The sequence below is a fragment of the Falco cherrug genome, chromosome 10 (genome assembly GCF_023634085.1).
Source record: "Falco cherrug isolate bFalChe1 chromosome 10, bFalChe1.pri, whole genome shotgun sequence".
Taxonomy (NCBI): domain Eukaryota; kingdom Metazoa; phylum Chordata; class Aves; order Falconiformes; family Falconidae; genus Falco; species Falco cherrug.
Genome location: NC_073706.1, coordinates 13,846,043 through 13,874,042, shown reverse-complemented (window position 1 = coordinate 13,874,042; position 28,000 = coordinate 13,846,043). Strand labels below are relative to the sequence as shown.

The following is a 28,000-nucleotide window of genomic DNA, read 5'->3' as shown; positions in this document are numbered from 1 at the left end:
CACTTTTCACATCCTGATAATCTTTGTCCATCAGTGATTCTTCACCTTTTTCTTGGAAAACGACAGCACAAAGGGAAACGTTCATGAAACGTTTCTCAGGTTTTTGCAAGGTTCTTTAGTACTCTCAGTCTTTCAGGGATAGCACTTTGTCCTTCAGGTCTGAACGCTTAAATCAGGCTGGGCCTGATCCTGCTAATCCCTCAGGTGTGTAGCCTCCTCCTGCCTTTGGAAGATCATCTCTCTGGGGCAGGAGGTGCAGGAAAGAGCCTGTACTTCATATCTTCACAAGGTCCCCAGCCATCTTCAGTAAGGACAAATGCCACCTGGACCTCACACGAGACAAACTGGTGGTGGAGGGAGAAAATAAATCAGAAGAAAGTTTTTCTTACTCTGTCGCCAGCTGGACCCATTGGACCAGGGAGGCCTCTTAGTCCTCTCGGGCCCTAATTAAGAAAACAAATCAGTTTGAACTCTTGTCACTGTTAATCATAGAATGGCAGAGCAGCATCAGGGAGAACTCATCAACACAGAAAATGTCAAGAAATAGCGAGGAGCAGCAGAAAGCTCAGCCTGCTGATGCACCAACAAGACACTTTCCCTTTTGGTGATGACCTCTGAGCGAGTGATGCTGCTGACACCCCCTGCGTGTGCCAGCTCTCCAGCCCACCCCCCAGCTGCTCACCAGCCCAGCACGCAGCCTCGGACCCACCCAAAAGCTGCCCAGGCCTCCACCAGAGCCGCTAGCATTTGGATGTCTCATCCAAGGCAAGGTACCAAAAGCAGGACCTGGGATTAAAGCTCAGTGAAACTACCATGATCTGGGTTTTTTTCACCAGCATCAACTTTCACATCTGTTACCCCACGGAGCCAAGAGCTGTGTGTGTAAGGCAAGGGGACTGATGGCACCGTTATGTCTCACAGTGAAAAGGTGATGGCAACTGCTCTGAAGAGTAGGTGTTACCTGCAGGCCAACGCTGCCAGGAACGCCTGGAGGACCAGGAGGGCCAGGGTTACCCTGGGGGAGAAAAATTAATCGAACAAGAGGTGATACAGCATAAACCTGCCAACACAAAGGCAGGGACCTTCTCTCCACTTTATTTCTCCCTGAGCTCCCTCCCACCCAGGTTCCTGCTTCAGAATTTGCTTCTGTGTTACAGGCAATTTGTTCTACATGCAGGGACAGCATCAGTGAAGCATCTACCCAAGTGACGAGTGAAGGGCTTTTTCCTGAGCTGACATCCCTGCATGTGAAACAATTCCTGTTAATTTATCAAACTGATCTTAACGTTATGATTATTGGGAAGATGAATTTTCTTGACGTATTAGTGCACTTCAGTCACAGTAACTTCTCCTTGCTGTTCAGCCAATTGCCTCATTTCTCCCTGTCTTCTTCAAGAAATCATTTGTTATGATGCTTTTAAAGTAAAAAATCCCCCCCACCCCCTTTAAATGGAAGTTTACCTTCTCTCCGTCTTTTCCTATTTCACCAGGTTCTCCTTTGTGACCAGTGTGTCCCTAGAAACAAGAGCTCCAATTATTCACGTTCCAGTACAGCCTTGTTTCAGAATTTAAATCTTATGAGATAGCGCTAAGACCTGAACCCACACAACACAGATGACTTGCTGGGAAAATAATCCGTACAGGTGCTACAGCTGTGTGAAGGGCAGTAACTTCTGGGGTTCATTAGTCACGCACCATTCCCGTGTTAGGCATCATCGTGTCAGAATTGATCTGGTCTCAAGAAGTGTCCAGATTCAGTTTTCAAGAGTGACCTGCGGTGAGACCAGGCTACAGATCTCTGGATGCAATTCTCAATTCCTGGCCAGGGACCAAAGCTCAGTTCTCATCACTTCTGAAAATGAGGCCAAGACACTTCTGAAAACTCCATTCTGCACCTTTAACCTCCCTTTTTGTTCAAGTCATCTTTAACTCTGCATCATCAAGCTTGCAAAAAAACCCACGTCCCACTGAAATCTTTTACATAAACATAGATTCAGTTTTGCTTCTTGGCTCCCTTCCTATTATTGTGGGAGAGACCCAGACTAATTTCAGCCATGGCAGATGTTAATCCTCACCACGCAAAACGTCCTGTGCATCATTTGCATCATAATTGGAGACCTTCACAGGTTTTTCCATTTCACAAGCTATGAACTTTGAATAGTTATGCCCTAAACACTGTGTATTTCTAGTATTTATGACTCATCCCAGAGACCAAACAGACTTGCAAAAGGTCAGTTCATGAGGAATTGAGAGCATTTCCCAGGAGATGTTCTACCCATTGCCAACTTCTGCTAAATCCTGCTAAATCCTCCTAAAAAACTCGAGTAACTTATTACTTCAGCTTGCTGCTGGAGTGAGCCTACTGCACAGAATTCATGTGAATCATAGAGGGGACAAGATGTTTAACTGCTGAGTGAGGTTTCCTAAGGGTTGCAACCTAGAATTTACGCACCAGAATCAAACAACATAAAGCTGCCTGGTCCTAAGCCAGCTGCAAAATGACAATTAAATGGTATTTAATCACGTAAGTTATGTCTCGCTACAGTAAAATGTGTCTCTCTGTGTTCACAGGGTCTGTGAGTGCAATTTAAGAACTGGCAAGATTTTTACAGCTCTCTGAAGCCTGCAAAGGCAGCACCTCATTCCAGAGGGAGGAACCCTCACCCTATGCAAAGGGTTAAATTTCATTTGCAGGAATAAATGGCCGTAGGTGAATGCTCCACCTAACAAAGGCTGCAATCCTGCAGGGGACGGAGCCGCCAAGCCCTGCGCCCCTAAGTGCGAGCAGGTGCTCGGAGGATGCAAAGCCTCTTGCTGAAGGTGAAGGCAGAGTGCTCACACTTTGCAGCACCGAGTTCAGTGACAGAGCAGCTACTCCTACGAGTACGGGAACAGCACACATAAGAAGGCAGGATCAGGTCCTTCATCCTCCTCTTGTCTCCTATTTGGCTGCTTTAGGCATTTTCTTTTCGACAGCTTAATCGCAGGCAACTGCATGGCTGGTTTGGAGAGGTGCGGAGCCTGCAGGAGACGTGTGCTGTATATAAAACAGCTCGGTCCTGGGGGTCCATCGTGGTGTTTATTTTGGGAGACAGACCCTTGTATGTGCAGGGGGTATTTTTCTTACCTTGAACCCTGGCATTCCTGGGGGACCTGGCGGACCCGGTGGGCACAGAGCTGGGCACTGCAAGGAACAGAAACACTCTCTGGTTGATCAAGTACACGCAGCGCATCCAGGGAGGCTGGTTTCGTTACGAGGGAGAGGTGAAAAGGTTACGTGGGTTTGGGCTCTAAATCCACTACTTCTGATGCATTCACAGCATCACATATCGTCCAGAATTTCCCTATGGCAAGGGGTCCTACACAGGTCCTCAGGCCCCCAGTGACCCACAAAATAATGATTTATGAATGACCTGCTTTGCTTTGAGCACAGACAGTGAGAAATTCTGACGGTTGACAGTTGTCCATAGTCCAAAATGTTGAAGAATCACAGCTCCCCAGTGAAGCTGGATCAGTGTCTTGTAAATCACTAGGAACATATTTAATCCTATGTGTTAAGTCACCCCTATTGATTTCCTTTAGGCAAGTCACCTAACTGAAATAAGGACAAGCATTAGAGTTTATTGGAAGGGGACCTATAACAAAGTAACCCAAATACCTACAAGCAGGTATCTGCAGGTGTCTAGGGGTGGGGGAGCCCTGGTGGGAACTCTAGTTTGATGGGGAACAAATCAGAACATGCACAGAAATTTAATAGGGGCTCAAAAGGCCATACTTTAAAAGCTTCATAAACAAGGAATGAGATTTTCTTCTGCAGCTTTTCTTTCATTTATTTGTGGGTTTTTTTCTTTATTTAATAAAACCTCAGGCAACACCTCTGTAGCAGAAACTTAATTTTCTAGTATATTCCACAGGGTAACTTAAATTAAGCTTGCAGAAATAGTATCATTTTCCATTAACTTCCACGTGACTTGCCATAAGGCAGTCTAAACCAACTCTGAGCTTTTTTGGGGCATGCCAATTAGAAAACCAAAGAGGCTGTCACAACAACAGCTGTGAAATCTGGAAATGTCACTTCCATCGTTCATGGACTTAAGACTCCTTTCATTCTCCTCAAAGAAAGGAATCCAGACTTTCTCATAAGGAAGTCAGCCTAAACAAAGCATATACCCATAGGAACCTGGTGCCACCATCCATGGAAATAAACAGCACAACACGCACAATCTTTTATCTTGCAAAACAGGATTGGAAACAGATGCATGAAAAGCTGTTGTCATTTACCAAATGCTTAAGTTGTTTTGTAAATGAAGAATGTATGCAAAACCTGCATTTTGAAAAGCGAACTGGAAAGCAAAGATCAAGAAAAAAATCATCACTAGCATATCTACCTCCTTGAAAGCACATTTAAGTCTTGTAAACACACCCCCCACCCCACTTACGCATTCTGCAATAAAGCAGTTTAGACCCATGTCTGCAGGTCTGAACGGCACACATTAAATGTCACCCAACTACGCCAATGAAAAGTCACATCAAAGGGTAAACTGAAAAATATTTTCACGCTACATAAAGGAAAACCTACCTGAAGGTCCCCACCACCATCAGGAAGGATGCCTGGAAGACCCTGCAATTCATGAAATGTGGTCTTTTTTAAATACATCAAGACAAACACCAGGAGGAAATACAATTTCTAGGAAATGCACTTTACCAAGAGCAAGCTCAGCTGGATCAGCACCAGGCAGATACACAGCCCCATAGCATAAAATGGAGTGTTCCAAGCTGCACCAGTGCTTAAAACGGACATACCCAGGGGTGTAATCATCCTCTGGAGATGTACAACTGAGCTTGAGCTAGAGCCTTGAGCCTTAGGTAATAAAGGCAGCAATCTGAGAAGAGCAGCTGTGCCTGGTCTCCTCCTGGTCTGGGGAAAGCTCCTTGGGAAAGACCTCCCGATCCCACTGTTCAGCCCCTCCAGAGAGACCGCAGCAAACCCAAAACAGAGCCCTACCAGTTTCAAGCCCCACTTTCTGGCCCTACAACCACACATCATGGTCAAAGCAACCATATAAACCTTACCTGAGAGAACAGAAAGCCCCCCCCACGATCTGTCTGTGCCATAAAGCCTGGGCATCACTGGGTTCCTCCACCCACAGCGCACAAATAACAAACAGCAGATAAACAACACACCGCAGTGAGAAGTCACTGCCCTCCTTGGGGCACGGTGTTTATGGTCTGCTGAAACTTAGCCCGGAAAGGGAATGCTCATGGTAACCACAACAAATAAAAAAGTACACGTTCCGGCAGCAAGAAGAAAATTCTGGACTGCCCATGGGAAATTTCTAACATTTATTTGCAAGTCTCAACTTACCGGAGGTCCAGGTGGTCCAGGAGGCCCTGGGAATCCTGGCAGACCAAAAGGTCCCTAAACAGAGTGAAAATTAGTAAGAATCCCTCTTCTTAACTATTTCAATAAAAATGCAAAGGGAGAGGAAGGCTGGCTACCAAATACCATTGCATTTTTGTGAATGTGGGGCAAGATAGCTCTAATGGGACTAAACCGCACCTTTCTTTCTGCAGAGGCTTCTATGACTGCAAAGAGAACAGCAAATGCTGTAGGGAGTAGGATAGAAGAACGTATCCCTGCACCCACATCCCTGTTTCCACTGGCCCTGTACTTCTCCAGTGGAGCTGTGGGCACCCAAACCTGATGGTATGCTTCTGCAGAACGGGCTCCGTCAGATCGGACCCATTCTGTGCAGCGCTTCTTTTGAGGATGCTGAAAGTACATGCCAGCTGGTAACTACTCTATGTTCTTGTGACACTGGCTGCTCTTTTGTCCTTACTCATAGTTGCTAAAGCAAGATATGGCTGCGAGCAGGAGCACATCGTTGGCATGGCACTGGTTGACTGGGGTGACCCCACATAAGCTGATGGAAGGAACAGCATTGCCTGCGCATTAGTAGGGCTTGTAGCATCTTGTGCATCATGGTTCCAGAATGGGTTGAGAGACCAGAAATGAACCTCATTCATTCTTCTGCGGTTGTGGCATGTTCAGTAAATGCGGATCAAATGGTAAGAGAAACTCACAGGAGGACCCCGAAATCCATTTCCACCTGGGAGCCCACTGGGTCCTGGAGGCCCCTGTTGAACAGAGAGAAGAGTGCTTACCCACGGTGACTTCACACAGCTGCCAAAGCCCAGGGGCAAACAGTCTGGCTGTACTTATTTGTCTAATCCCCCCCAGGAGCTCAATCCTGCACCCAGACCATCAGGTTACCACATCTGTCTTTTTGCCCCACCTCCCCATGCAGCACACTCTTTCCACCACATTGCCAACATCTGCATCCCCTCTGACACAGGGCAGCTCGGAGGTGCGCCAGGAAGCCACCAAACAAAAGGTGCCCCAGAACCGGTCACTTCCACCGATTAGAAGGCTGCTGTGCCTTGAATTCACAGAAGTGCCAGCCTCCCTGGGGTCAGGGTGAGCATAAACACCCTACGAGGCTGCAGATCCACAGGACTCCACATCCCTCTGCCTGGCACAGGAGAGGGACCCAAGGCCGGGGGCTGGGGGTGTGTGTAATGCTCAGAGTATCCAATAAAGCTAGGATATAATTTAAAACTTTTTTGAAAGAGCCTCTTTACTTACTGGAGGTCCTGGTAGTCCTTTGCCCTGGGAACGTTTAAAACAGCAAAAGATCATTTAGAAACAGAACATACAGGAAGCAAAGCAAATCTCAGAAAATGCTGCTTAATTTTTCTTTTTAAGTTTTCTTAGCACTCCCCTGTCCCCAATTATTGTAATTTGCAATCAGAGCAGAGCTGGAGTCTTGATGAATCCTTTTGTTGCCTTTAATAATCTGTATTTCCTTTACATCGCTGTTACCTCTGAGACACCTCCAAGTAAAGCCACATACAGTGACAGGGTAGTGGGAGGACACAGTTATGAAGTAAACATTCTAGTTTATCTGCATTTCCTTTTTTATTTATTTTCATTTTTATTAGACGTTATCTAATGTCAAATAATTTTGATAGCATTTGATATGCTAGTCTTTATCCCAAGTTGGCTTGCTTTATATTCTCAGAGACTAAAACCAGACCCTGTACTAACAGAACAGGTCATACATACATATTTAAACACATCAAACAACATTTTCACCCACTGAGGCTTTGATCCCTTTGTTTGGGATACAGAGCTTCCCAGCCTCTCTTGGTGATGGTTTTGGCATAATACTACACCCCATCCTTACACACTCTATTCCAGACGTTACTTACAGCTGTTCCAGGCGGCCCAGCAGGTCCTAATGCACCCTACAGGAATAAACCAGTGCAAATTAGCAGGGATAAACCAGAAACCTCCATATGGGTACGGGTAGACACCAACGCCTGCCCTCCTTGACACCAGTCCCTGCCTGAGAAGTCCAGCAGTGTCTTACAGAAGCAGCACACACCCGGCAATGCTCAGCCGAGTTCACAAATGTAAGGACAGAAACTTACGGTAATGACTCTGTCATTCCTGATTAACGACTTGATTATAGAACATTTTAAGATAGTAGGGATGGATGTTCAGAATCGGGCCCAGTGACTTCCTTCACCATTTGCAGGTCAAGAAAGAGGAAAGACTAAAACATGAGTTGCTTCTGAAGGACTAAATAGACACCTCTGCAAGTCACAGTTGGCCCCTGATTAGACTCCACGAACATCTAAACGTTCCATAAATTGAATCTCATCCATTTGAAATAGTCTCATTCATAAAACATTCAAATTGTAGATCCAATGACTAAATTATCTGAAACTATTTACAAGATTTGGACTCACTGTGGTGAATTTTATTAATTCATAAATTTTCCCTTCAAGCAAAGACAAAGATTTGGCAGCTTCTGCCTCTTCACTAGCTTCCTTGGCAAATCCCCAGTCTCCTCTTCCCAATTTGTATTCTTAACTCTTAAGCTTGACTAGAGCTTGGTGATCTCATGTCTTAGACTAGAATTAAATCATTCTTGAAGTTGTTATTTTCCTGCTTAACTAAAGATTGCAAAACAGAAAGTCTTAATCCCTTTGTTGCACTGCAACGATACTGACACTGGCCAACAGACTATAAACTTAATTATAGGTAGTAATTCCGAAACAGAAAGTGAATGGAAATATAAAAATGAACAAAACCCCTCAGTGTGGTGGGTTGCCCTTGGTCAACAGCTAAGATACTGGGCGTGCATTGCTGGCTGATGCTCTCAGGTCTCAGAGCCTCCTCAGAAAACAGCTGTTGCTGCTACGGGAAAGGGAAAAGCAGAGGCAGGTAGCTCATCGGAGCAGACCAATTTTATCACTTTCTTTTAAAAAGAAAAAAAAAAGGAAAGAAAAAAAAAAGACATGGTGGAGGTGCAGAAACGCCTGTGTAATTTGAGGTTAATGATAAATAAAATAATAGTGTGCTCAACAGCACGGCTGCAGCTGTCACAGGGAGTTTCTCTGCACCGTGTTGATGCTCGGGAGCGGCAGAAGAGCCACGCTGCTCCCAGCCCCACGCAGGCAGCTCGTCCCTCGCACTTGCACAGTTCTCAGCCGCTGCTGCTCTCTGCTAAAGGCAGAATGTCACATAGTGAGGGCAAAGGTGACAGACTTAAACACAGAACAAACCGTGTTGTTATTTCCATTAAACTAGTGCCAGCAAAATCCTCACGCCCTTGCACAGGGGACAAAGAGCAATGACAGCACGAGGCTTGCTCAGCCTCTTGCCAGCCAGATTGCCCAAACCTGTTTCCCAAACATTCCCAAAATGCTGCACAGAAACACCTTGTGAACGATGTCCTGAGCTGCAATGAAATGGTGCCTACCCCTAGGACCAGGAGATAGGCAGATGTGGAAAACACCCCAACACGACGCTGCTTAGTGTGATCCCCAGGATGAGGCCAGTCCTTTCCCACTGTTTTGCATACCAAATGAGATTAGAAATATTTTCCCTTGTTAAGCTTAAGGAAAAAGATACAGAGGATCCAAAGCCTCATTAGGAGCAGTCTTGTGAGGAGCAGACTGTAATCCAATAAAAATCAACTCTGCTGCAAGTGTCAGCTCCTCCATTTCTCTTGCTGCATGTTACTCTGCTTTTCCAGTCACTTTTATCTTTAGGCTGAAGTCCTTACAACTGCTGAAGGTTGTAAGGGACAAGCTGGGATCATTTCCTGCAAAGAAAAGACGGAATTCCTGGCACCTACTGACTGACACACTAATCCTGCCCCCACTGAAACCAGCTGCGCAGCCCCTTTCTGCTTCAGCCAAGGTGCCAAAAGAGTGGCAGAGCCCACACATGCCAAGCGTTGGCACTTCCCTGTCCTGGATTTTGGTATCCTTGAGGGTGTACGGAGCAGCGTGCAGCCGTGAACATTCCTGGGACATGATCATCGAGTCCCTGAGCAAGCTGATGTGACTCCATTAAGTTCAAAGGAGAGGCTCTAATTTACACCTCGATTTTAATAACATTGTCTGACTCAACTCATTCTCCTGGTAACAATGTTCTTTCTCTTTTGATTAGAAAACAATCTCACCATAATTTTTTCACTTTAAAGTAATACACTTTATGAATATACAACTGTGGAGCACAGGAAATACTTGATTAACATGACAGTCATAAATAAATATGACTAATTACATTCTTCTCATTGCTTATAGTGTAAAGCACCAAACTTAAAAATTATCTTTGAAAACTTGCCAGTGAAGGACACCAGTATCTAGCACTAAGGTCAGAACCCAGCATTCCTGGCTAAAAATAAAGGATTTTCTTAATTGGAAAAACAAATAGGCTGGATCTAATCAGTCTGCAAGGAGAACCATGAGAAAAGCCAATGGATGCCGATAGCAACAGGAGATATGTAAGATAAAAAACATTTTGGTGTGCTGACTTCACAGTACACTGGCCCTGGTCACACATGAATCACAGTTGGACTGATGAAGCATGGCATATAGAGGAAAAGAAATGTTTAGCAATAAGGTATTACTAAAAACTGCCTTCCATGAGCCCACTTCCATATGCTATCCACCTTCAGTCTCGGGCACTCCAATTCAGAAAAATACGTTTATTTAGAAGAAGTTACAGCGCTAAGCATGACTCCAGTCCCACAACAGCAAGCAGACACCTGCTGATTTCAGGGATTCCTGGGAGACCAAACGATGTTGTAAAAGTTGGGGAGAAGAAAAAAAGTTGGGATAACAATGTTGTCCTTTCAGAGTGCTAAAGCTTTTAGAGCTTTTTTTCCTTTTTCCAGGCTTTTATGAAACCAATTAAAACAATTTTCCAGATGGACCACTGACCTTGAAAAGCTCCCATAAATGACAGCAGGCCCCAGGTTTGCCCCATGCTGACAAACGAGTTACGAGACATGGGAAAGCACGTCAAATTAAAATGTGTAGTTACTGTTTGTGTGATACTGAATAGCTGAGGAGGAAGTTCTTGTGCCCAGATATTCCCTGCTCAATTACCCCACCAACTAGGAGCTTGTGTGCTGAAGTGGGCACGGGCAAACACCACCAAACATGCAACAGGGCCATGAAACTGTGTCTTCTGCGTGTGGTCCTGAACTTTTTTAAAAATCAGGAGTCAGTTCCCAGAAGGTGCTGGACTCTTGCCACAGACTGTCAGAGCGGTTGGGATTTTGCAGCCCTGGATCTCTGGGGAGAAAGGTGGGCATGAGGAAAAGCAAAGGAGATGGTGTTTTGCGCAGTGCTGATGGACGGAGGCTTGCAGCTGTGACCAGGATGCTTCGGTCCTGCCACTCAGCCTTCCCAGTGGCCAAGCAAACTTTGCCTTGCACACGGGGAAAGGAAGAGCAGTGCATCAAAGACACACGGCTCTATCACTCATCCCTTTAACTAAATGAGAAAACAACTCACAGTTTGGAGCTTTGGGTAGTTCCTCAGGGCAACAAATGGATTACTAAACTACAGTGAACACACTGGAAAAATCCACCTTTTTTAACCTTTGCACTCTGTAACGTATATTCAGCCCATCCCTGCAGCCCTGACTTCAAGAGACCAGTAAACCAGCTGTAGATACAAGCTTGATCCTCCCACACTGGGAGACAGGAAAACAGCCAAGCTGGATAAAAATCTGTGCTGAATGGCTCAATAAAGTTTAATTCTTAATGTCCCAAGGAGACCCAAGTGCCTTTCCAGCCCCGTTGTAGATGATCTGAAGGACAGCTATAACATCTCTGGCAGTCATTTCTCTATCCCTGTGGTGCCCTTTAGCAGAGCTACAATATGCAGGAAGCAAGAAAAACACATTTCTTGCTATGCTGGCTGGGGAAGTCTATGCCAAGGCAACTAATAATGTCAACCATATGGACAGCCCCAGAATTAACAAAAGGCGAAAGTTTAAACGGTTAATACACAGTAGCAGTAATTATAAACATAACAGAGATGCATACTCAGGTGGCAAATAAAGGCCAAAATAGCTTCATTTGTGATAAACTTCATAATTAGGTCTATCAACTGCTTCAAGGAACTTTTTGGATACTTGAAATATCACCAGAGCTGTTCTGCACGGTAGTCCCACCACTGAGGCTATCCAAGGCCATTCAAAACCATGTGAAAGAAAAGATGGATCTTGTGCCCTGCCTAATGAAAAGCCATCTGGAGTTTCATTTCAAGGGTCCAAGTATTCTTCAAGGGTTTATGGATAAATAAGTTACCATAATTAACACTTGAACGTCACCAATTTGCAAAGGAATGAGAAATCAATACGATCAGTGACAATGTTCATTTAAAGGGACCTAGGATCTAACGGGGTACTCACACGGTCTCCTGGAGGCCCATCTGGGCCAGGTGGGCCATCAGTTCCTGTTAAACCCTGTAAAAATAAATAATTAAATAATAAAATATCCCAACAAACCAACAAGCGTGAAAACAGAGAAACAGAATAAAAAGAGCTATGAGAAGTCCCTGTCACCAACACAAATCATCTGGATGCCAAGCTCTCAGGAGAGGCGAACCAACTGATTTCTCTCTGTAATTAATCACAAAGGAAAAGAGCAGAAGCAAATGATCAGCACCATTCCCTGTGCATTGGGAGCGTGGATGAACACCACCAAGTAGTCTTATCAATGGTGTTTCTGGAGTTGCAGCTTAGCTGTGGAAGCTGACTGAACGCTGCTCCTTGCCTGATGCAGCAAAAAATGTGTTGGCTAAAACCTTACCCAGACTCAGCTACCATGGCAGCACGTTGGGAAGCTGGGAAAGATGGGAAAACTGGGAAAGCTTGACTGTGTGCAGTCACCTGTCTGGAGCTGCAGGGCAAATCCCAGGGCAGTGAGCAGCACACCTCGGCTCGCGAGTGGGATGGGATCTCTAGACTGAGCTCAATGGGTTTGCTCCAGAAATGTCAACTTTCAAAGACGCCTGTACTTCTGCAGACTTGCCCGCTGCACCTCTGAAGAACTGCGATGCTTCACTGTAAGAGCACCGTCCTGTCAGTTACGCGTCTCAAAACTGTTCTCAAGTTCCTTAATTCAATCAAGAGATACTTGCAACTCTCAAACTTTCTCCTGATGTGCAAGACACAGGTAGATCTAGGACGCACTTTGCTTCTACAGTAGGCACAGAGGAAGCCGATGAGACACTTCAGAGAAGCACCCATGTCTACATGAAATATTTAAAAGATCTAAGATGACAAAATACTCACATCCACTCCAGGAAGGCCAGGCAATCCAGCTTCACCAGCTGCTCCAGGTTTCCCTGGTGCACCTTTTGGCCCCTAAATCAGATAATCAGGCAATTATTTTTAACATAATAACAAGAGAAACGTGGCATGTGTTGATACGGGCTACAAGACGGAAGTTAATTTGTTGACGTGTTGATCTTATACCATGCAATGTAGAAGAATTCCTACAGAGAGATGAAACTTGCCATGAATTCTAAATTCATTTCAGCGCTTTGGCTCAATTCCACATACTTGTAAGCTGTTCCTAATAGAGGGGTAGAAAGGGGTAGAAAAGGATGGGGTAAGCAGCCCAGAGCAAGGAGCTGTGCCACCTGGTACAATTTTGAGCACCCCTTGGCAGACTGAGGAGCAGAAGCAGACTCAGACCAATGCCAAAAATAACCACACACGTGGCTCGGTACCAGTTTTGTTATACTGGGGATGGGTGAGCTTCATCTCATGGATAACTTCCGCTAGCAATGAAACAGGAAAATAAATGCATTTGTCCCCCGGACCACTGCTGAGGATCTCCACTGTGGACCCCTTACAGAAATTCTGCTGCAGACCAGGAGGAAGGGGAGCCAGCAAGCCTTAGCTCTTGCACTGTCTCCCTCTCAAAAGGATGAGCAAGTCAGTGTCAGCCAGAACATACTTACCGGTGGGCCTGGCAAACCAGGAGGGCCTGGCTCTCCCTGATAAAGAGAAACGACATCGGTGTTAGCGCTGAACCTCCTTCTGGTGATGTTTTGCAACAACGGTGTTCCCACCCGTCACAGCGCTCATTCCCTTAATGCCCACTCCAGGATTTACCACGCTCAGTCTTACGAAGCTGATGCTCTAGATCCTGCTATCCCCTAAAGCAGGATGAACTTTTTCCATACCCACAACAGCAGATGTGGTGAACCCCACATCCTCAGCCTCCCACAGCAAACCAGTGCTTCCAAACAGTGCCCAGCACCTCCTTTTCCCAGATATACTTAAAAATTATTTGCACTTGGGCTTGTCTGCAAGTTGGGCAGCGAGGAAGCTAGAGGGCTATCACGGCGTTCAAACAACTTCCTGATGAAACAGAGGGATATGAGGATAAGATTCAGGTATCCAGGACCCAGTATAACACTGTGGTACTACCAGGAGTTGGGAACTATCAGAAGGTAAAGAATGAACAAACTGTCTACAGTAATTTTCTATGTATGACTAAACTTTGACAGGAAAAGCAAATGAACAAAGCCCCCAACTGATTTCCACCTAATCCAACCCCACAGTCTGGACTAACCCCGTATTTTATATAATATTCCAAAAGCGCTCATTTTTTCCTGGCCTAATGGAAAGCAACTTTTAAGAACAGCATTAAAGGTGTTTGGGAGACAATATTTAAGCAGCCTTTGAATCACCCCTTCTAGCTCACCAGCTGTAACATCATTCAGGAGCTTGTGTGGACCCCAGACAAGAAGATATTTGTGTTTTATTGTTAGGCCCCAAAAGCTGCAACCATCTGTGAATAGCAGGAGCTCGACTGGAGCTTGGTTTCCCACCTCATCCCACATAAAATCACTTTGTGTCCCAGGTCTAGATGTCTGGATGGCACCCTTCCCTCCCGGCTTTCGGGTAAGTACACTAAATACTGGGAGAGGCTCAGTTATCATGGGCAAGCAGAGGGGAAGGGGCACGCTGATGCCCTGTAAGAAGAAAATTTATATGTAAAAGGGGTGGTTATTAACACAGCAAGGCTAGAAATAACACCAGCCCTATCGTAGGCCTGATAATTAGGAGTTGGAAGGCAGTAAGCAAAGTTGTGGAATTTATAGCATGTTTCTCTATTTACTGTGTCGACAGCTGTGAAGTCTGTGGGCAAATCTCTCAAGACCAGCTGCCTCAATTCACTTCAGCGAGGATTTACGTGCTGCACTGGTGACCGATCAATGCACAGACCACAGGGTCACTGAACAGAGGGATCTTTATGCTCTGCCTTGCTGAAGCAACTCCTTTGCTGTCCTTTGCTCACAGGTTTTCCATAAATAGTTATCATTATCATAGGTGGGGAAAAGCCCTGCCAAGGAAATGAAAGGAGCAGTTCTTTTGCAATGAATGGTTTGAAAAGGCGGACAGAAATGGCAGTAGAGGTGGTTTACTCTTTCCTCCATCACTTGAGGTTGCCAGCCCCTTGCATTTTTTCTTGCCTGTGCGATGGCAATCTATACAGCAAGGTCACAGCATCGGCAAAGGCCGCTTGGGACGATCTTAAACCTTGCTCCTGCCATTGTGGACCCCTGCGGGACCCTGCAGGGGCACCAGAACTGCAGTCAGCTAAATCAAAAGCCTAATCAGTGTTTATACCCCTAATGCCAAATCACTGGGAATTAGAGGCAAAGGCTGTCAGCAAAGGGAAATGCTCTCCTGGTGCTATGTGAGAGGGAAGGAAGTTTATGCTTTCTTAGCATGTCAAGCCAGGAGACGGAAAGTGGTGGTGGGGGAGCTTGATTTTTGAAAAGTGACAATTGCTTATTAGCAATTTGGGGAATTACATCCCCAGAAATAATTCACAGGAACTTGTCACTAATTCTTTCGATCATAACATGCCGTTTCTATTCTCGGGAGGGAGAGATTTTGCTTGTTACCGAGTATGAAATGTGAAGCATGTTGAAGGCTATAACTATAAAATATTTCAGAGGGACTTAATGTTGCAGCTCCCACTGGAAGGTAGGAATGAAAGCAGGAGCTTCTAGAAATTGTGCTTATGGGGTTCATCCAAGGTTTGTTCAGAGATATCCTGAATAATTCAGATGTATGTTATGCGCTGCTCACTGCTCACGGCCGACAGTAAGGGACTGCTGAACACCGCAGCAGCACTCATCCAGCAAAAAGGCTGTTCAGCAGCTCTTCCCACATGGCGTTCATCCAGAGCCGTCTGCGAAGATGACCCAGCTGGAGTGGCTTACAGACTTCAGGAAACTTGCATAGGTATAGTCCACAAAAGTTCTAATTGTGCTTTAAAAAATAAAAGGCTCACCACTAAAGAAAAGATGGTTTCATTCTTCACAGTGGTAGATCTGACACCACCACTTCTCTCCATGCAGTACCATGAAAATGCAGAGCAGTGCCATAGTTTTTCAGAGGGTACTACCAGAAGAACCGTAACCCTGAAACTGGGAGGCTGCATGACTGTGCCCAGCACTAGCCCCAGCCCTGCATCTCTTCTTTTCTCATCATCTTCTTTTTCATCATCCTTGAAGGACCCAATCCTGTTGAAGAGCAGGAACCATCCTGGAGCCTGTCCCTGCACAGCTGGACCATCTCATATGAACAAGGCACCTGACAACCTATATCCATAGGAGGGATGTAGATCAAGTCTGTTCAAATGAGAGCCTGTTCCTGCGTAGCCAAAACTCCAGACTCAAGCTGAGACTGTAAGACTTAACACCTTAAATACTTTACTGAGCTGGTTGGTTTATCAGGACTGAGTTCTTCATATTAATTAGATGATGTTGTTTGGTCCTGTCCCGCAGGCAGCCTTCCAAAGCTTTAAGCAGTGGATAAAGGGGTGCAGGTTCACGTGACCAGCATCTCCCCGGGCTCCTGTTTCCAAGAGCAATCAGAAGTGATGCTGATGCCGTTCCAGAATTAGGGTGTCAAATATCCCATAGAAAGCAGGAACTGAACAACACAATTACAGGGATTTGTTTCTTTCTGATTGCCTACACGCAGAAATTGGTTACAACATGAAGCCTGAAGGGCTTCGTGCCTCCCAAACGCTTCTTTTTCGCTCTGTACAGAAACACAGCCACCCGTCCCTGAAACCCGCTGGCCACGCTCGCGTCCTGCTGCAGTGACTCCACAGCTCACTGCTGCCAACGGGAACACATGTCCTTCGTCCTCTTCCAGGGTGTCCCCTTAAACCTTTTACCACATCATGAAAGATAGCAGAGAGAAACTGTTGAGGTACCAGCTCTGGTTTCGTAGCATGAAAAGTTCAGAGTGAGATTTTTCAGTAAAATGGTCTCCATTAGTCGAAAGGACACTTTAGAGGGACCAGCTGCAAATCAAGGCGGTTCTCTCCTCAGACCAGCCTTGCTCACAGAGCCACTATGAAAGCTCACCACTGCAGACAAAAAAGCTCCTTGTTCACCATACACCAGGGAACCCATATATCTTTTTTTACCTTCTTATCCAAAAGAAAATGACTTGCATGGAATGAATAGATTTTTTCAAGGTTGCTTAAAGGCCCAACACCAATAAACTTCCTTCAGACGAGGTTTAAAAAACCCTGCCCTGTTCCATAAGCAGCTTAGAGACTAAGACAAGCACTACTCAAACTGAACATCAAGGTGGGGATCCAGCCTTTTGCATTTGATGTGGTCTTGTTGAAGGTCCATCTGATGCTCTTTTTATCAGTGGATAAACTAACTACTGGACAAACTTCAGTCCTTATCCAACAGAGGCACAGAAGCAAAATTCTTCATTTCTATGGAAACTTCAATTAAAAGTAACAGGACAAGTTTTTCTCCTCCAGTACGTGCTGTGGTACGTAGCCTTCTGCCTCTGCAGGAGGTGTACGTAAAAGGAGCTGCCTGCTGAAATAAAGGTTGCCCATTTCATTTGCCTTTTGTGCCACTACAGGCAACTCATGTCTGGCAACACACAAGCCAGTTTCTGACCTCTCACATCCCAATGGAAGTTAGGGATAGCCATACTGACAATGTGAAAATAAACCCAATATAAGAGCAGTGTCCAGCGCTGCATGTTTGAGTTTCTTGAAGCCTCTCTAGAAATGTGGATGCCCTGAAGTGTCACATAAACCTCTCTCTGAACTACAGAACATGCAATGACTCTGGCAAACATGGTACCCATGCACTCGACCTTATGTATTACGTTCCCCTTCCTCCCTAGACACCAAAAGAGAAATTTTCTACGTTGCGAGGAGGGTCACGAGTCCCTGTGCATACACTAGCTTTGTCCTGAACTCTCTCAAAACAGGGGATTGATCCTGTAAAGAACCTGAGGCCACTCAGCACCTCCACTCGCTGTTCTGACTCTTGCAAAACAAGGTCTCTTGTGAGTAGACTGGTTCTCCATGTCCTTCCACCTCTGAAGGGTGGCCCAAAGGCTGGGGCTCTGGGGAATGAGCAGCCTCCCTGCTCTGCTGGGTCTGCCTCTGCTCCACCCCTCGCCCTCCCTCGGCTGAGCCTGCCCTCTGCCAAACATCACTCACATCTATGCCGTCCTTGCCAGATGGTCCAGGGGGTCCTCGTGGTCCAGGAGGGCCTTGTGGTCCTACTCTCTGAAAGGATCAGGGGAAAGAGAGAGAGGAGTTCATCTTTGCATCCGAAGAAACACATAGGCTAAATCACAAATGGCCAAGTGCTACAGCTCAACCCCCTAAAGCTGCACTAACCCCCCATCCCCCAGGGCCTCCCGCCAAGCTGGGTGGACTCCGAGGAGCTCAGGACTGGTGCAAGGCTCTTTGGAAAACCCTTTTGACTGAGCACACCCTCAGGGCTCCCAGCTCATTTAGCTGGTGGCTTACACTGGGAAGGAAAGCTGGTGGCTGGGCACCAAACGGGGTTTGCTGCACAGGAACCAGTTCTCGCTGCCTACAGGCACGTTTCACTCTGGGCAGAGGAAGAAATGCAAAGCCCACAGAAAATAGGTGCCAAGTGCTAGGCATTAAAAATTAATTTATAGTCCCAGCCTGATGGGGTGACGGAAAAGCCAGGCAGACACCAGTGAAGACAGAAGGAGAAAGGGGAAGTCTCCTCTTTGAGCAGGATGCCATTTGAAAATCTGGGGTTTTGGAGGAGGTCTGAGGTGGGGGGAAGGAAAGAAAGGTCCAATAAATGACTTCTGTATGGAGAGGGCTCCAGAGAGCAGCTTGCTGTAGCTTCAGTGAACAAAGGTTTCATTGTAGGAGCAGCTCTGCTCGCAGCAGATGAGGGCAGCTTTGAATTCCCAAGCCAGGCTGCAAAAATTCCTCACTAACACAATAGAAAAACCTCACCAAGGAGTTACTTCCCCAGGCAGTAACATTAACACCACGCAGGGAAGTTTAATATAACTTCATACCTGAAGCAAACAAGGCTTAAATATGCTATTTAGTAAGTGTAACATTTGAAAATTCGTTGAGGGAAGAAACTCTGATTCAGATGAAGAGTCAGATCAGGAGATCAGTCTCACTGGCAGCCTATTACTTCATTGTAGAAGAAAACTGTTTCTCTTAGACCAAACGGTCTCCCCTTTCCCAAGGCTTTCTCTCTCATAACTGCAGCCCTGAATGGGAAGGCAATACTTTTGTGGAAAGTATAAGGCAGCAGTTTCTACACGTAAGGATAGGATTTAAATAGTTACCTATGCAGGTACAAACCCAGACGTGCTTGCTAGGCACTCCCTGTACAACAGCACAAGCAACACACACATTTGTAATAAATTTTAGACTCTAATAACCTGCCTATTGCCACATTTCATCCTGCGGGTATAGCATACACAGGTCACCATCTTTTTCCCTTCCAGACTTTTTTCTTAAGCATAAGACATAAATGAGACTTCTTACCTGAGCCGATGTGGCTAATAGCTGGCATAGGAAGAGAAGCCCCAGACTGGAGAACCCAGCCATGGCGCACAGGCTCTGCCTCTCTCCGTTCCCCCTGGGCAGCTAAACGGCTTCTCCTCCAGGGTCCAGCAGATCCCTCCTCCTCCCCCTGGGTCTCAGCTTACAAAGGAGAGACTCCTCGCCTCCAGATAAACCTGCGGCTCCAGCTGGAGGGGCAGAGCTCAGGAACAAGCAAGAGGGGCCGAGCTTGCAGGAGAGAGGAGGTTTGGGAGGGAGGTGGGAGCAGGAGGGGGAGCAGCAGTCAGGAATTGCAGCTCTCATTCATGCCTTGCTGGGCAGCCCCAGCCTCGAGCAAACAGGGATCCTGCGGAAGGGCCAGACTTGCAGACATGCCACAGAAGCAAAATTCGGCTGCTCCAGCTGGAGATACAAAGATGTTCCTTAGATCTCACCCAGGCCATTCCTCAAAGCCCATCAACCACCTCAGTGCTGGACAGGTAAAACACCACCGAGCGAGCGTGCTACGCAGTGCCTGAGGCTACCTAACTTCACTAAAGAAGTTAACATACCTGCAAGAACTGCAAGATGCACTCCAGAAAAACGCACTTACTGCTTAGTGAGATGGTTTATGAGCTCTGGAGGTATAATCACATCTGGTTGGCTTGTTTTTTTCCAGGGAAATCTGAAGAGCTCCAACTGATTTCTTGAGAAAGTGATGAACCCTGACCAGAGAACAGATGATCACAGGCAGATCACAAGGAGGAAGAAAAAAGAAGAAACACTCTCAGAGCCCTCCCAAAAAAGGAAGAATTGCCTTTGAAATATTTGGAAGGAACAGAATGACAGTTCCCAGCATGGTGATCCCAAAAGGCAATATATTTACAAAGATGCACCTCCTACAAATAGCTTCATGCTTCCCTTTATCGATTAAAGACAATTTCATCCAAAGCAGGACTTGGAAGCGGAGAGAAACAGTGGCAAGATTCATCAGGACTGAAATGACACAGCTCATTTGGTTAGTAAGGAGAGCAGATGTGGAAAAGCAAAGCTTAAAAAATGAAATACCGGGTTTCAGTTTGGCATCCTTACGCTGGGAGGTTTGTACGAGCACACACTGTGTGCCTGTCCAGCTCCCCAGCAGCCCATATTCCACCAACCTTGACAGAAAGATGAAAAGCTCAAAGATTTACTAAGTTCCTAGAAGATTTGGTGGACCAGGCAGCTGGGGACAGAAAGGGAGCGCGTGTGTGTCTTCAGATGGCCTCACATTGAATGGAATGCTTTATTAGACACCACAAACCGCGCAGAGGGAGAGCAGTGCAGTCGCATGAACTGCTTTGCACAGAGCTTGTACCTCCTCCTTCACACCGAGGCCAGCCGATGGCAACAGAGAAGGCAAAGCAGATCCAAATTCCTCAGCCACACGCTGCTCTAACAAGCCAGGGATTCCAGGGCTCCTGCAAGCAGAGCCAAATTCCTCAGCCACACGCTGCTCTAACAAGCCAGGGATTCCAGGGCTGCTGCAAGCAGAGCCAGCTCATGACCCACAAGGGAAGAGCCCTGGGAGTATTCACCTTCAAGCCCACTGCACAGGAGGACCAGCTGTCCTCTCCTTGCACATCCCCAGGCAGAGGGAGCACAGCTGAAGGAACACAGCGACTTACAGAAATCATTGCTACAAAGACACCCCCACACCCCCGGTGCTCACGCCCTGAAGGAAAAGGCCCACTAGATAAAGCCCTATAAGCAGGCCAGGCAGCTGCCCTCCTGCCTGCTAGCCCCAAAAGCTGCTCAAAAGGAAAGTCCCTGTTTGCTCTGCAGAGCACCACAACACATGCTTGAGAGAATGGCAGCACAAAGCCAAGACGGGGCATACTGAAACGTTTCAAAGCACATCACTGAACAAGAAGCAAGGGAGGGGGTGTTTTTTCCCCACAAACATTCACTGGCCACATTTTACAGCGCTGGAGGAAGACTGAGCATCATCTCCACATGGAACAAGCAGCAGGTTTATCTCATGGTGAGCCCACCAGTCCTCCGCTTGGGAACGCCGGACAGCCCCACGCACCCACTCGCTGGAGGTGCCCAAGCACCAGCAAACAGCTACAGGGTGTGGGGGGTGTGTGTGTGGGGGGGTGACAGATACACGATGGGTCATGCCCTGCTCTCAAAGATGAAAAAAAACGTAAGTGGAAACTGGTATGCATTAAAGTCATGCTTTAATAGGTGACAACGTAACACACTCTGTGATACAGCTCTGAGAACTGGAAAACATCCTGTGAACTCAACGCGTACACCTACAGCCAGAACTCTAAACCGGATCATGATAGGGAATGGTTTGGTTTGAGCACTCCAGACTAGGGCTCACAGGGACACCCCATTAAACACAAAAACAAACCACACATCACCATAACAAGATACATGGTCTATGCCCCAACTGAGCACATATTCACAATGAAAATTTCATTAAATAAGAAAATTACTATAAATCTGTACAAAAGCCATGATTAACAATTTCTTATGAATCTTTTATGAAATAATTTTCACTCAGCATCTTCAAGTATTTATATCTGTAGTTAAGCGTATTCTTATTGGCTATTTAACTCCATTTGTTCATAAGAAAAAAATTATTTTAAAAACATTAAAGCCTTTTTCCAGCACGTGTGTGACCACGACCATTAGGTGTTAAGCTTGCAGATTTTTATTCCCACACGTGTATGTGGCATGCTGGATCAGGACCTACAGTCTGGGCTGGCGAGTCACGGATCAAATTCCTTGAAAGATCTTCAGAGTTGTAGCAGAGAGAGGAAAAACATGAACATCGCACAGGCTACTGCATCTGCTCTCTGGCAAAGCTGGTAAGCCTCTAACCATCTCCTACACAAACAGCACCTAAAATCCCCAAATCTAAACCAAACAATCTGAGCAAACAGCGAGTCCAGACCTTCTGGCTGGTGGAAACTGTTTCCTCTGCTTCATGAAACAGGTCCTCTGTTGTAAATCTCTAGGAGCAGAAGTGCTAAATTGTTTAACGCTCCTTCAGACCTGGTTGAATACTGCGTAAGTCAGGCAGAGCAGCTAACAGGGAGGTCAGGAACACTGAGGCCGGCAAATAGCTGGCAAGGTCTAAAAGTAAATTCTTGAGGGCCGTAAATAAATCAACCAGACAAGCATACCCCTCCAATTAAAGTTTCAATTAACTGCCCCACAAAGCCCAGTGGTTTCCAGCTATGCTGCACTTTAACATGCCCTCACCGCCTGACATGCTAATCGTTAGTGGTAAAACAATCCTGCTCTAACTAGGAAGTGGGTTAAATCTGACACATCTAACTTCATGCGATGGGCCTGCAGAAAAGAGAGCCCCCACAGGCCACTGCGAATTAACAGCAGAGCCCCCAAAAATGCAACGACAACTATTTGTTCTGTTTTGGCAACTGAGGAAGGCAGACCTTTGAACCAGTAGCGGACACAAATACCTGTGGAAGACTATCAAGGGTCTGCAAGTGGTGGAAAAGCCTGGGGAAGAAGAGCTCTAGGCAGCTTTATGCAAAGTCTGAAGGTTTTTCCTCTTCAAAATCAGTAGATGATCCATATTCTTAAAAACACTAACAAGCCCTACAAAGCAACTTCTGGGGGGAATAAAGGGAATAAATGCTCAGTACTTAGCACCCTAGCGAACAGTGTCTGTACAAACAAGTCACTACTGGTCACAGATACATTTTGACTATGCATTGTATCCCAGTCTGAAGTCTAATTTTCTTTATAGGAGGAGAGGCAACTATACTCTTAAATGATGTGAAATGTATATACTCATCTCTTTTAGGTAAACAGCACCTTTGCCAGGAATAAATCTCCACGAAAGGTACAGCCTTTCAATAATAAATAGAAGTTACATGGTAATAGAAAGGCCTGGCCAATTAGGTCATGCTGTCTTACATTAAAAATGATGTATTTAATAAACACTTGACCAGTTCAAACAAGGAAACAGATCAGTTTTCCTCTTCTCTTTAAGAAGGGACATACCAGAATCAAAGCAAAGTGCAAAAACGCCTGTTGCTCCAAGACAGTCCTGAACATCAGATAAAAAAACCAGCAACAGGACACAGCCTGTCCATGAAGATGACCGGAGTTTTCCTCTTTAGGGTAAACCAAGGGCTGGATCTCAGTGAAGTTACTACAGATGATTTTTAAAAAAGTGTGGAAGGGTGAAAGCCAGACAGGAGCTACCCTGGACCAGCCCAAAGGAAGTTTATTTTTCCAGGTACTTCTGCTATCCAAATCACCAAAGCTGGCTCCCAGCAGTTAGGGCAGTGTCATCTCTGCTTGAGTGCTTGTCATGCCGGTCTCAACTCTGCCGCTACCTGCTCTTCATCAGGTTCTGCTGCATGCTCAGAGCTTTCACGTTTTTCTGTTGCAACCTCAGTACTGTCTTCTTCAGGACACGTGGATGCCACGCTGCTCTGCTCAATACTCTCTGGAACTTGTTTGTTGCCTGTGACTTCTGCCTGCCCTTTTTCATTTGCATTTTCTGCCTTTTTATGCTGTTCTACCCCATCTACCCCATTTTTGCTTCCCAGGAATGTGCTGCTGCAGTGGTTCTGATCACTCCTTGCTCTGACTTGATCCCCACTCAACTCCAAGCCATCACTTACTGAAGAAGTCCTGCCAGTCTTGGGGAGCCTGGAACCAACTGAGGGTCTCACATCCCCACCATGTGCATCACCACCACGCTTCTCACTTGTCACTTCCACAGTTGTGCTTTCCCCACTGACATTTTCTTCTTCAGCCTCAGTGTTTGCAGCAGGTGGCTTTAACTTGGCACTGGAGGCAGAGGGCCCAACGTTCGGGTTCATGTTCAGGTTTATGGCCAAGTTGCATGCCCTGGCTCTCAATGTTCTTTTATCAACTTTCCTCCGTTTCACAACTGCATCAGCAGTCTCAGGCACTGCTGAGTCTTTGGTGCTTGCATCATCTTCTTTCAGTATTTCCTGGTTCTCCTTTGCTTGTAAAAGCGGAACTGAGCAAGGGATTTCTCCATCAATTGCACATTCTCCCAGATTACGGGAAATGTTTTCAATATCAGTAGGGCTTTTCAACAGTCCACTCTTTTTAGCATCTGCCGTATTTGCATCCAGTTTTCTCTTCTTGCTCTCCTTTGTGCAATCATTCTCTGCTGTACCCTGCACTTCTTCAGCCTCACTGCTTAAATCCTTCTTCTCCTGCTGGGTAAGTGAAGTCTCTTCCTCCTCTTCACCATCTCCCTTCAAAACATATTCACTTAACTTATCTTTTACATCTTCATCATTCACTTTAGGCTGCAAGTTTGCAGCATCTCCAGCTTTCTGTTCTCCCTCTATGGACAGGTTCTGATCCTTTTCCACAGAATCATCACATTTTTTACCAGGTGTTTCCTCTTTATCTTCAGCCTTTTGGTGCAGCTGTGACCTAGCAGAGCGGGGTCTGTACTTCAAGAGTTTATCATGTGGCCCCCACACAAAGCTGCCCCGAGGTTTGAAGTGTTGCCAAGCATAGTGGACTAGTTCTCTTCTCTTCTGTTTGCTTCTGATGGTGAACAGGAAGTAATCCAAGGCACTTCTCTTGACATTTGGTAACGTCTCCTTAACAAGAGTTTCTGTTAGGAAAAACTTTACCAAGTGCACTTGATAGTGTTCATAACCCATCTCTCCCAGGCACTTCAGGATGCGAGTAATCCGCAAATTGTTGTGGCTGAACCTGAACAAAACAGATAAGCAAAGTTAAGTGAAAGTCTTACCTGTCACTACGAACCTCCAGGCTATCTGCAAAATGTTTTTGTGCATTGTTGGCCACGGTCTGTTAAAGACTACTTGATAATGCAGATGGGAATACAGGCGGGCTTACTTTTCAAGCACCGACTGCTGCTGTCTGCCTTCAGCAGCACCTTCCTAGTCCTCCTTGGGCTGCTAGGATTAATCACCTCAACTGCTTGGAACGGTTCTGGCTTTCTGCATCACTCACCAGTAGATACCAGCCACCACTTGACAGACACACAAGTCCATGCAGCCCAGTGTCCTATCCCTAACAGTGACCCTGCAGGGTAAGCCCGTAAAAAAACTGTAAGGATACAGGCAGGTAAGGATGTTGCCAGAAATCCGTGACTCAGGGACTTAAGCCAGACACAACACTTTTTTTTTTTTTTTTTTTTTAAATACTTGACAGTCTTCAAGTTGGTTTTTTCTTGTGTGAGTATGCCCAGTCCTCTTAGAGCCCTTGTTAACAGCATTAGGGGTACCAGAATATGAAGGGTCACTACTATCTCTACGGTATGACCTGCAGTGGTATAAAAAGTGTAAGTAAGAAAAATAAAAAGTAGTATGAAAAACCATCAATTTGCAAAACACTTTTCAACCAAGGATTTAAAGCATTTTACACACATTAAGGCAGTTTTATAAACAATCAGGGAAGCATATGGAAATGCTCCTATTTTGTAGTTTGTTTACGAGAATACTAAAAGGCAATTTGGCTACCTGTGAAAACATTTCAGCGATTCCTGCTTAAAATATGGTTTTAAACACAAGCTCTGCTAGAGCCAATATTAGCATCTCCAAGTCTGTATTTCATCCTTCAGGAGAGCAACCTGAACAAAGCCTACTGTTCACAGCTGTGCTGGATACAAAAGAAAATCAATCTCAACTCATTTACTTATAACGCCTGTCATTTACTAAAGTCACAGAGTGTGATGACCTGCAGTCAGAGGCTAAGCCAAGGTAAATATACTTCAGCTAGCTAACATTTTTATCAACAAAAAGCATCTGCTCCTCAAGGGCTGAGCATTTTCTTGACTTTGACTTTTTTTTTTCTTCTCAAAGAAGCACCTGGCTGTAGTAAATGACCACCAGCATCAACACAGGCTCAGACTCACCGGTTCAAGTTTTGAAATCGTTCAGCCCAATTCTCTGCTCTCTTAAGTTCTCCAGTTTCCTCATTGGTCAAAATGATCCCATAAAATCTCAGCATGAGCTGATAAGCACGTATAAACCTTTGCATAACTTCCTTGGACTTCTTAAAGGCCTGAAAACAAGACAGACTAATGAGTACGAGCTGCAATCCCTGATGACCTGCACCAGTTAGTTTAAGGGGCACCTAAGTGACAAACAAGGCTTGATTTTATCACTGAGCATTTCATTTGTTGGTGTAGCCACTGGCAGACACAAGACAGACAAATTCTTAACAGTGCTTGAGTGAGCTCTGTTCACACTAGGGCCCCAAGGAAGCAACGTAAGAAAACCTAGACTTCAAATGTAAGGCATTTAGGGAAAATCCTAACATCCTTCAGATCTCAAAAAAGAAAAAAGCTTTAAATACCTGAATTTCTTGACATGTGAGTGGTCTGGCACGCCAGTTCATCCCCGGTTCACGTAAAGGGAACAGCCTGAAGGGAAAGAAATTTTCAGACCAGATAAGCAAAGACGACATCCAGCCCAGGGTACCCTTTTTTTAAAAAAACAAACAAAAGATTTCAAAAATTGTGGTATCAGAGGCATCTCTTGGAGTCCTCACATCTTTATGGACACAGAAGTAGTTTACTATATGACAAATACACCCCTCCCATAAAAGCACTGTCCACACCAATGACAACAATATACTTTGCTTATCTGCATCTCTCTTGTTGCTCTAATACTCTGATCTGCAATACCCTGTAAGACCAACCATGACTGAGATCTATTGCCACAGCTGCACTGGTAACCCATGTCTGGTTTTCCAGATTTCCACTGCATTGTTTCCAAAAGGATATAACTTAATAAAAATAAAGTGGACATGGGTTTCGCTCAGGAGCAATTCTGAACCTTTGGGGAAACTGAATTCAGGAACACAGATACAACGGACTCTTAGAAGAGGCACAACTGAAGAGAGTCACTATGTTCAAGCAGACAGTTTACCACTGTATGTAAGAATGGTTTTCTTCCAGAACTTCATAGTTGTCCCACCAAGATTCAAGCAGATTTTCAATATGCAAACCTGAGAAGAAAAGGAAAAAGTTAGGCAAGAAGAAATGACACCAAATGAATATTAAAGTTAGCCAGCCACCCAAGGTAGCTTACTATCCAGAGCCAGGTGTTCGCATACAGGCACTAGCTTATCTAACTAGATAACCAACCTGGTAAACTCAAAGAAAAAAATCTTAGTTTCCTATCATTAAACAGAAAAGTAAGGCACATACAGCAGGAACAAGACATTTTAAAATGGAAATTCTTGGTGGCTTTTTTGTTTGTTTTGGTTTTGGTGGTGTGCTTTGTTTGGCTGTGGGTTTTTTTAGTAATTGTCCCACATGGATCAAGCTACTCTTTCACCAATTCAACCAGCTGCAGCAGACTGCATCAGTCACTGCACAAGGTACTCACCCCGGGGCAAAAAACAAATCTCATTTTTATAAAAGCTTAAGTTCCACATGTCTTCTTCCTCCTCATTTTCTGATTCTACCAAACCCTGGAGATGAGAACAAGAAATCAACAAGCAGTGATCTTTAAAAAGGCAGCATTCACTTCAACACTTCTCCTTGCTTTCCCTCACATTTCCTAAATATTTCGAGCTAATTCCTTGACATGAGTTTTGGGAATTAACAGCTTGTTTCTGATGCACCCACACGCACATCATCCCTTCCCCCTCGCAAATGAATGCTTTAAAGGTTCTGAGCTTGTCAATGTAAAGACAAAAGGGTGCCTTCAAATCTAGAAACTGTTCCTAAACTTAGCATGCAATGAAGAACAGCCCAAGAGTATACGCGTCATTAT

General features: G+C 45.5%; 2 protein-coding genes across 10 annotated transcripts in view; both read right to left on the bottom strand.

The window, feature by feature from the left end:
* Window positions 1-20,695, bottom strand: part of COL9A3 (collagen type IX alpha 3 chain) — a 41,077-nt gene extending 20,382 nt beyond the window's left edge. The window contains exons 1-17 of one of the 6 annotated variants that reach the window (XM_055722105.1): window positions 20,584-20,695; window positions 20,123-20,451; window positions 19,840-19,951; window positions 19,230-19,649; window positions 17,895-17,963; window positions 13,345-13,380; window positions 12,671-12,742; window positions 11,786-11,839; window positions 7,273-7,308; window positions 6,647-6,670; window positions 6,085-6,138; window positions 5,366-5,419; window positions 4,580-4,621; window positions 3,128-3,184; window positions 1,462-1,515; window positions 962-1,015; window positions 390-443 (exon numbers count right to left, since the gene is read on the bottom strand). In XM_055722105.1, the coding sequence (XP_055578080.1) occupies window positions 390-443; window positions 962-1,015; window positions 1,462-1,515; window positions 3,128-3,184; window positions 4,580-4,621; window positions 5,366-5,419; window positions 6,085-6,138; window positions 6,647-6,670; window positions 7,273-7,308; window positions 11,786-11,839; window positions 12,671-12,742; window positions 13,345-13,380; window positions 17,895-17,963; window positions 19,230-19,292 (723 nt within the window). In that variant the 5' untranslated portion in view covers window positions 19,293-19,649; window positions 19,840-19,951; window positions 20,123-20,451; window positions 20,584-20,695. Of the gene's footprint in view, window positions 1-389; window positions 444-961; window positions 1,016-1,461; window positions 1,516-3,127; window positions 3,185-4,579; window positions 4,622-5,365; window positions 5,420-6,084; window positions 6,139-6,646; window positions 6,671-7,272; window positions 7,309-11,785; window positions 11,840-12,670; window positions 12,743-13,344; window positions 13,381-17,894; window positions 17,964-19,229; window positions 19,650-19,839 lie in introns of all 6 variants that reach the window. The other 5 variants (XM_055722106.1, XM_055722108.1, XM_055722110.1 and 2 more) reach the window with 5 other exon arrangements.
* Window positions 1-28,000, bottom strand: part of OGFR (opioid growth factor receptor) — a 102,044-nt gene that overhangs the window by 68,391 nt on the left and 5,653 nt on the right. For 3 of the 4 annotated variants that reach the window (XM_055722111.1, XM_055722112.1, XM_055722113.1), the window contains 5 exons: window positions 27,611-27,695; window positions 27,149-27,227; window positions 26,574-26,640; window positions 26,131-26,279; window positions 21,432-24,962 (listed from right to left, as the gene is read on the bottom strand). In XM_055722111.1, coding sequence (XP_055578086.1) covers window positions 23,564-24,962; window positions 26,131-26,279; window positions 26,574-26,640; window positions 27,149-27,227; window positions 27,611-27,695 — 1,779 coding nt within the window. In that variant the 3' untranslated portion in view covers window positions 21,432-23,563. Of the gene's footprint in view, window positions 1-21,431; window positions 24,963-26,130; window positions 26,280-26,573; window positions 26,641-27,148; window positions 27,228-27,610; window positions 27,696-28,000 lie in introns of those variants that run through there. The other variant, XR_008734138.1, reaches the window with a different exon arrangement.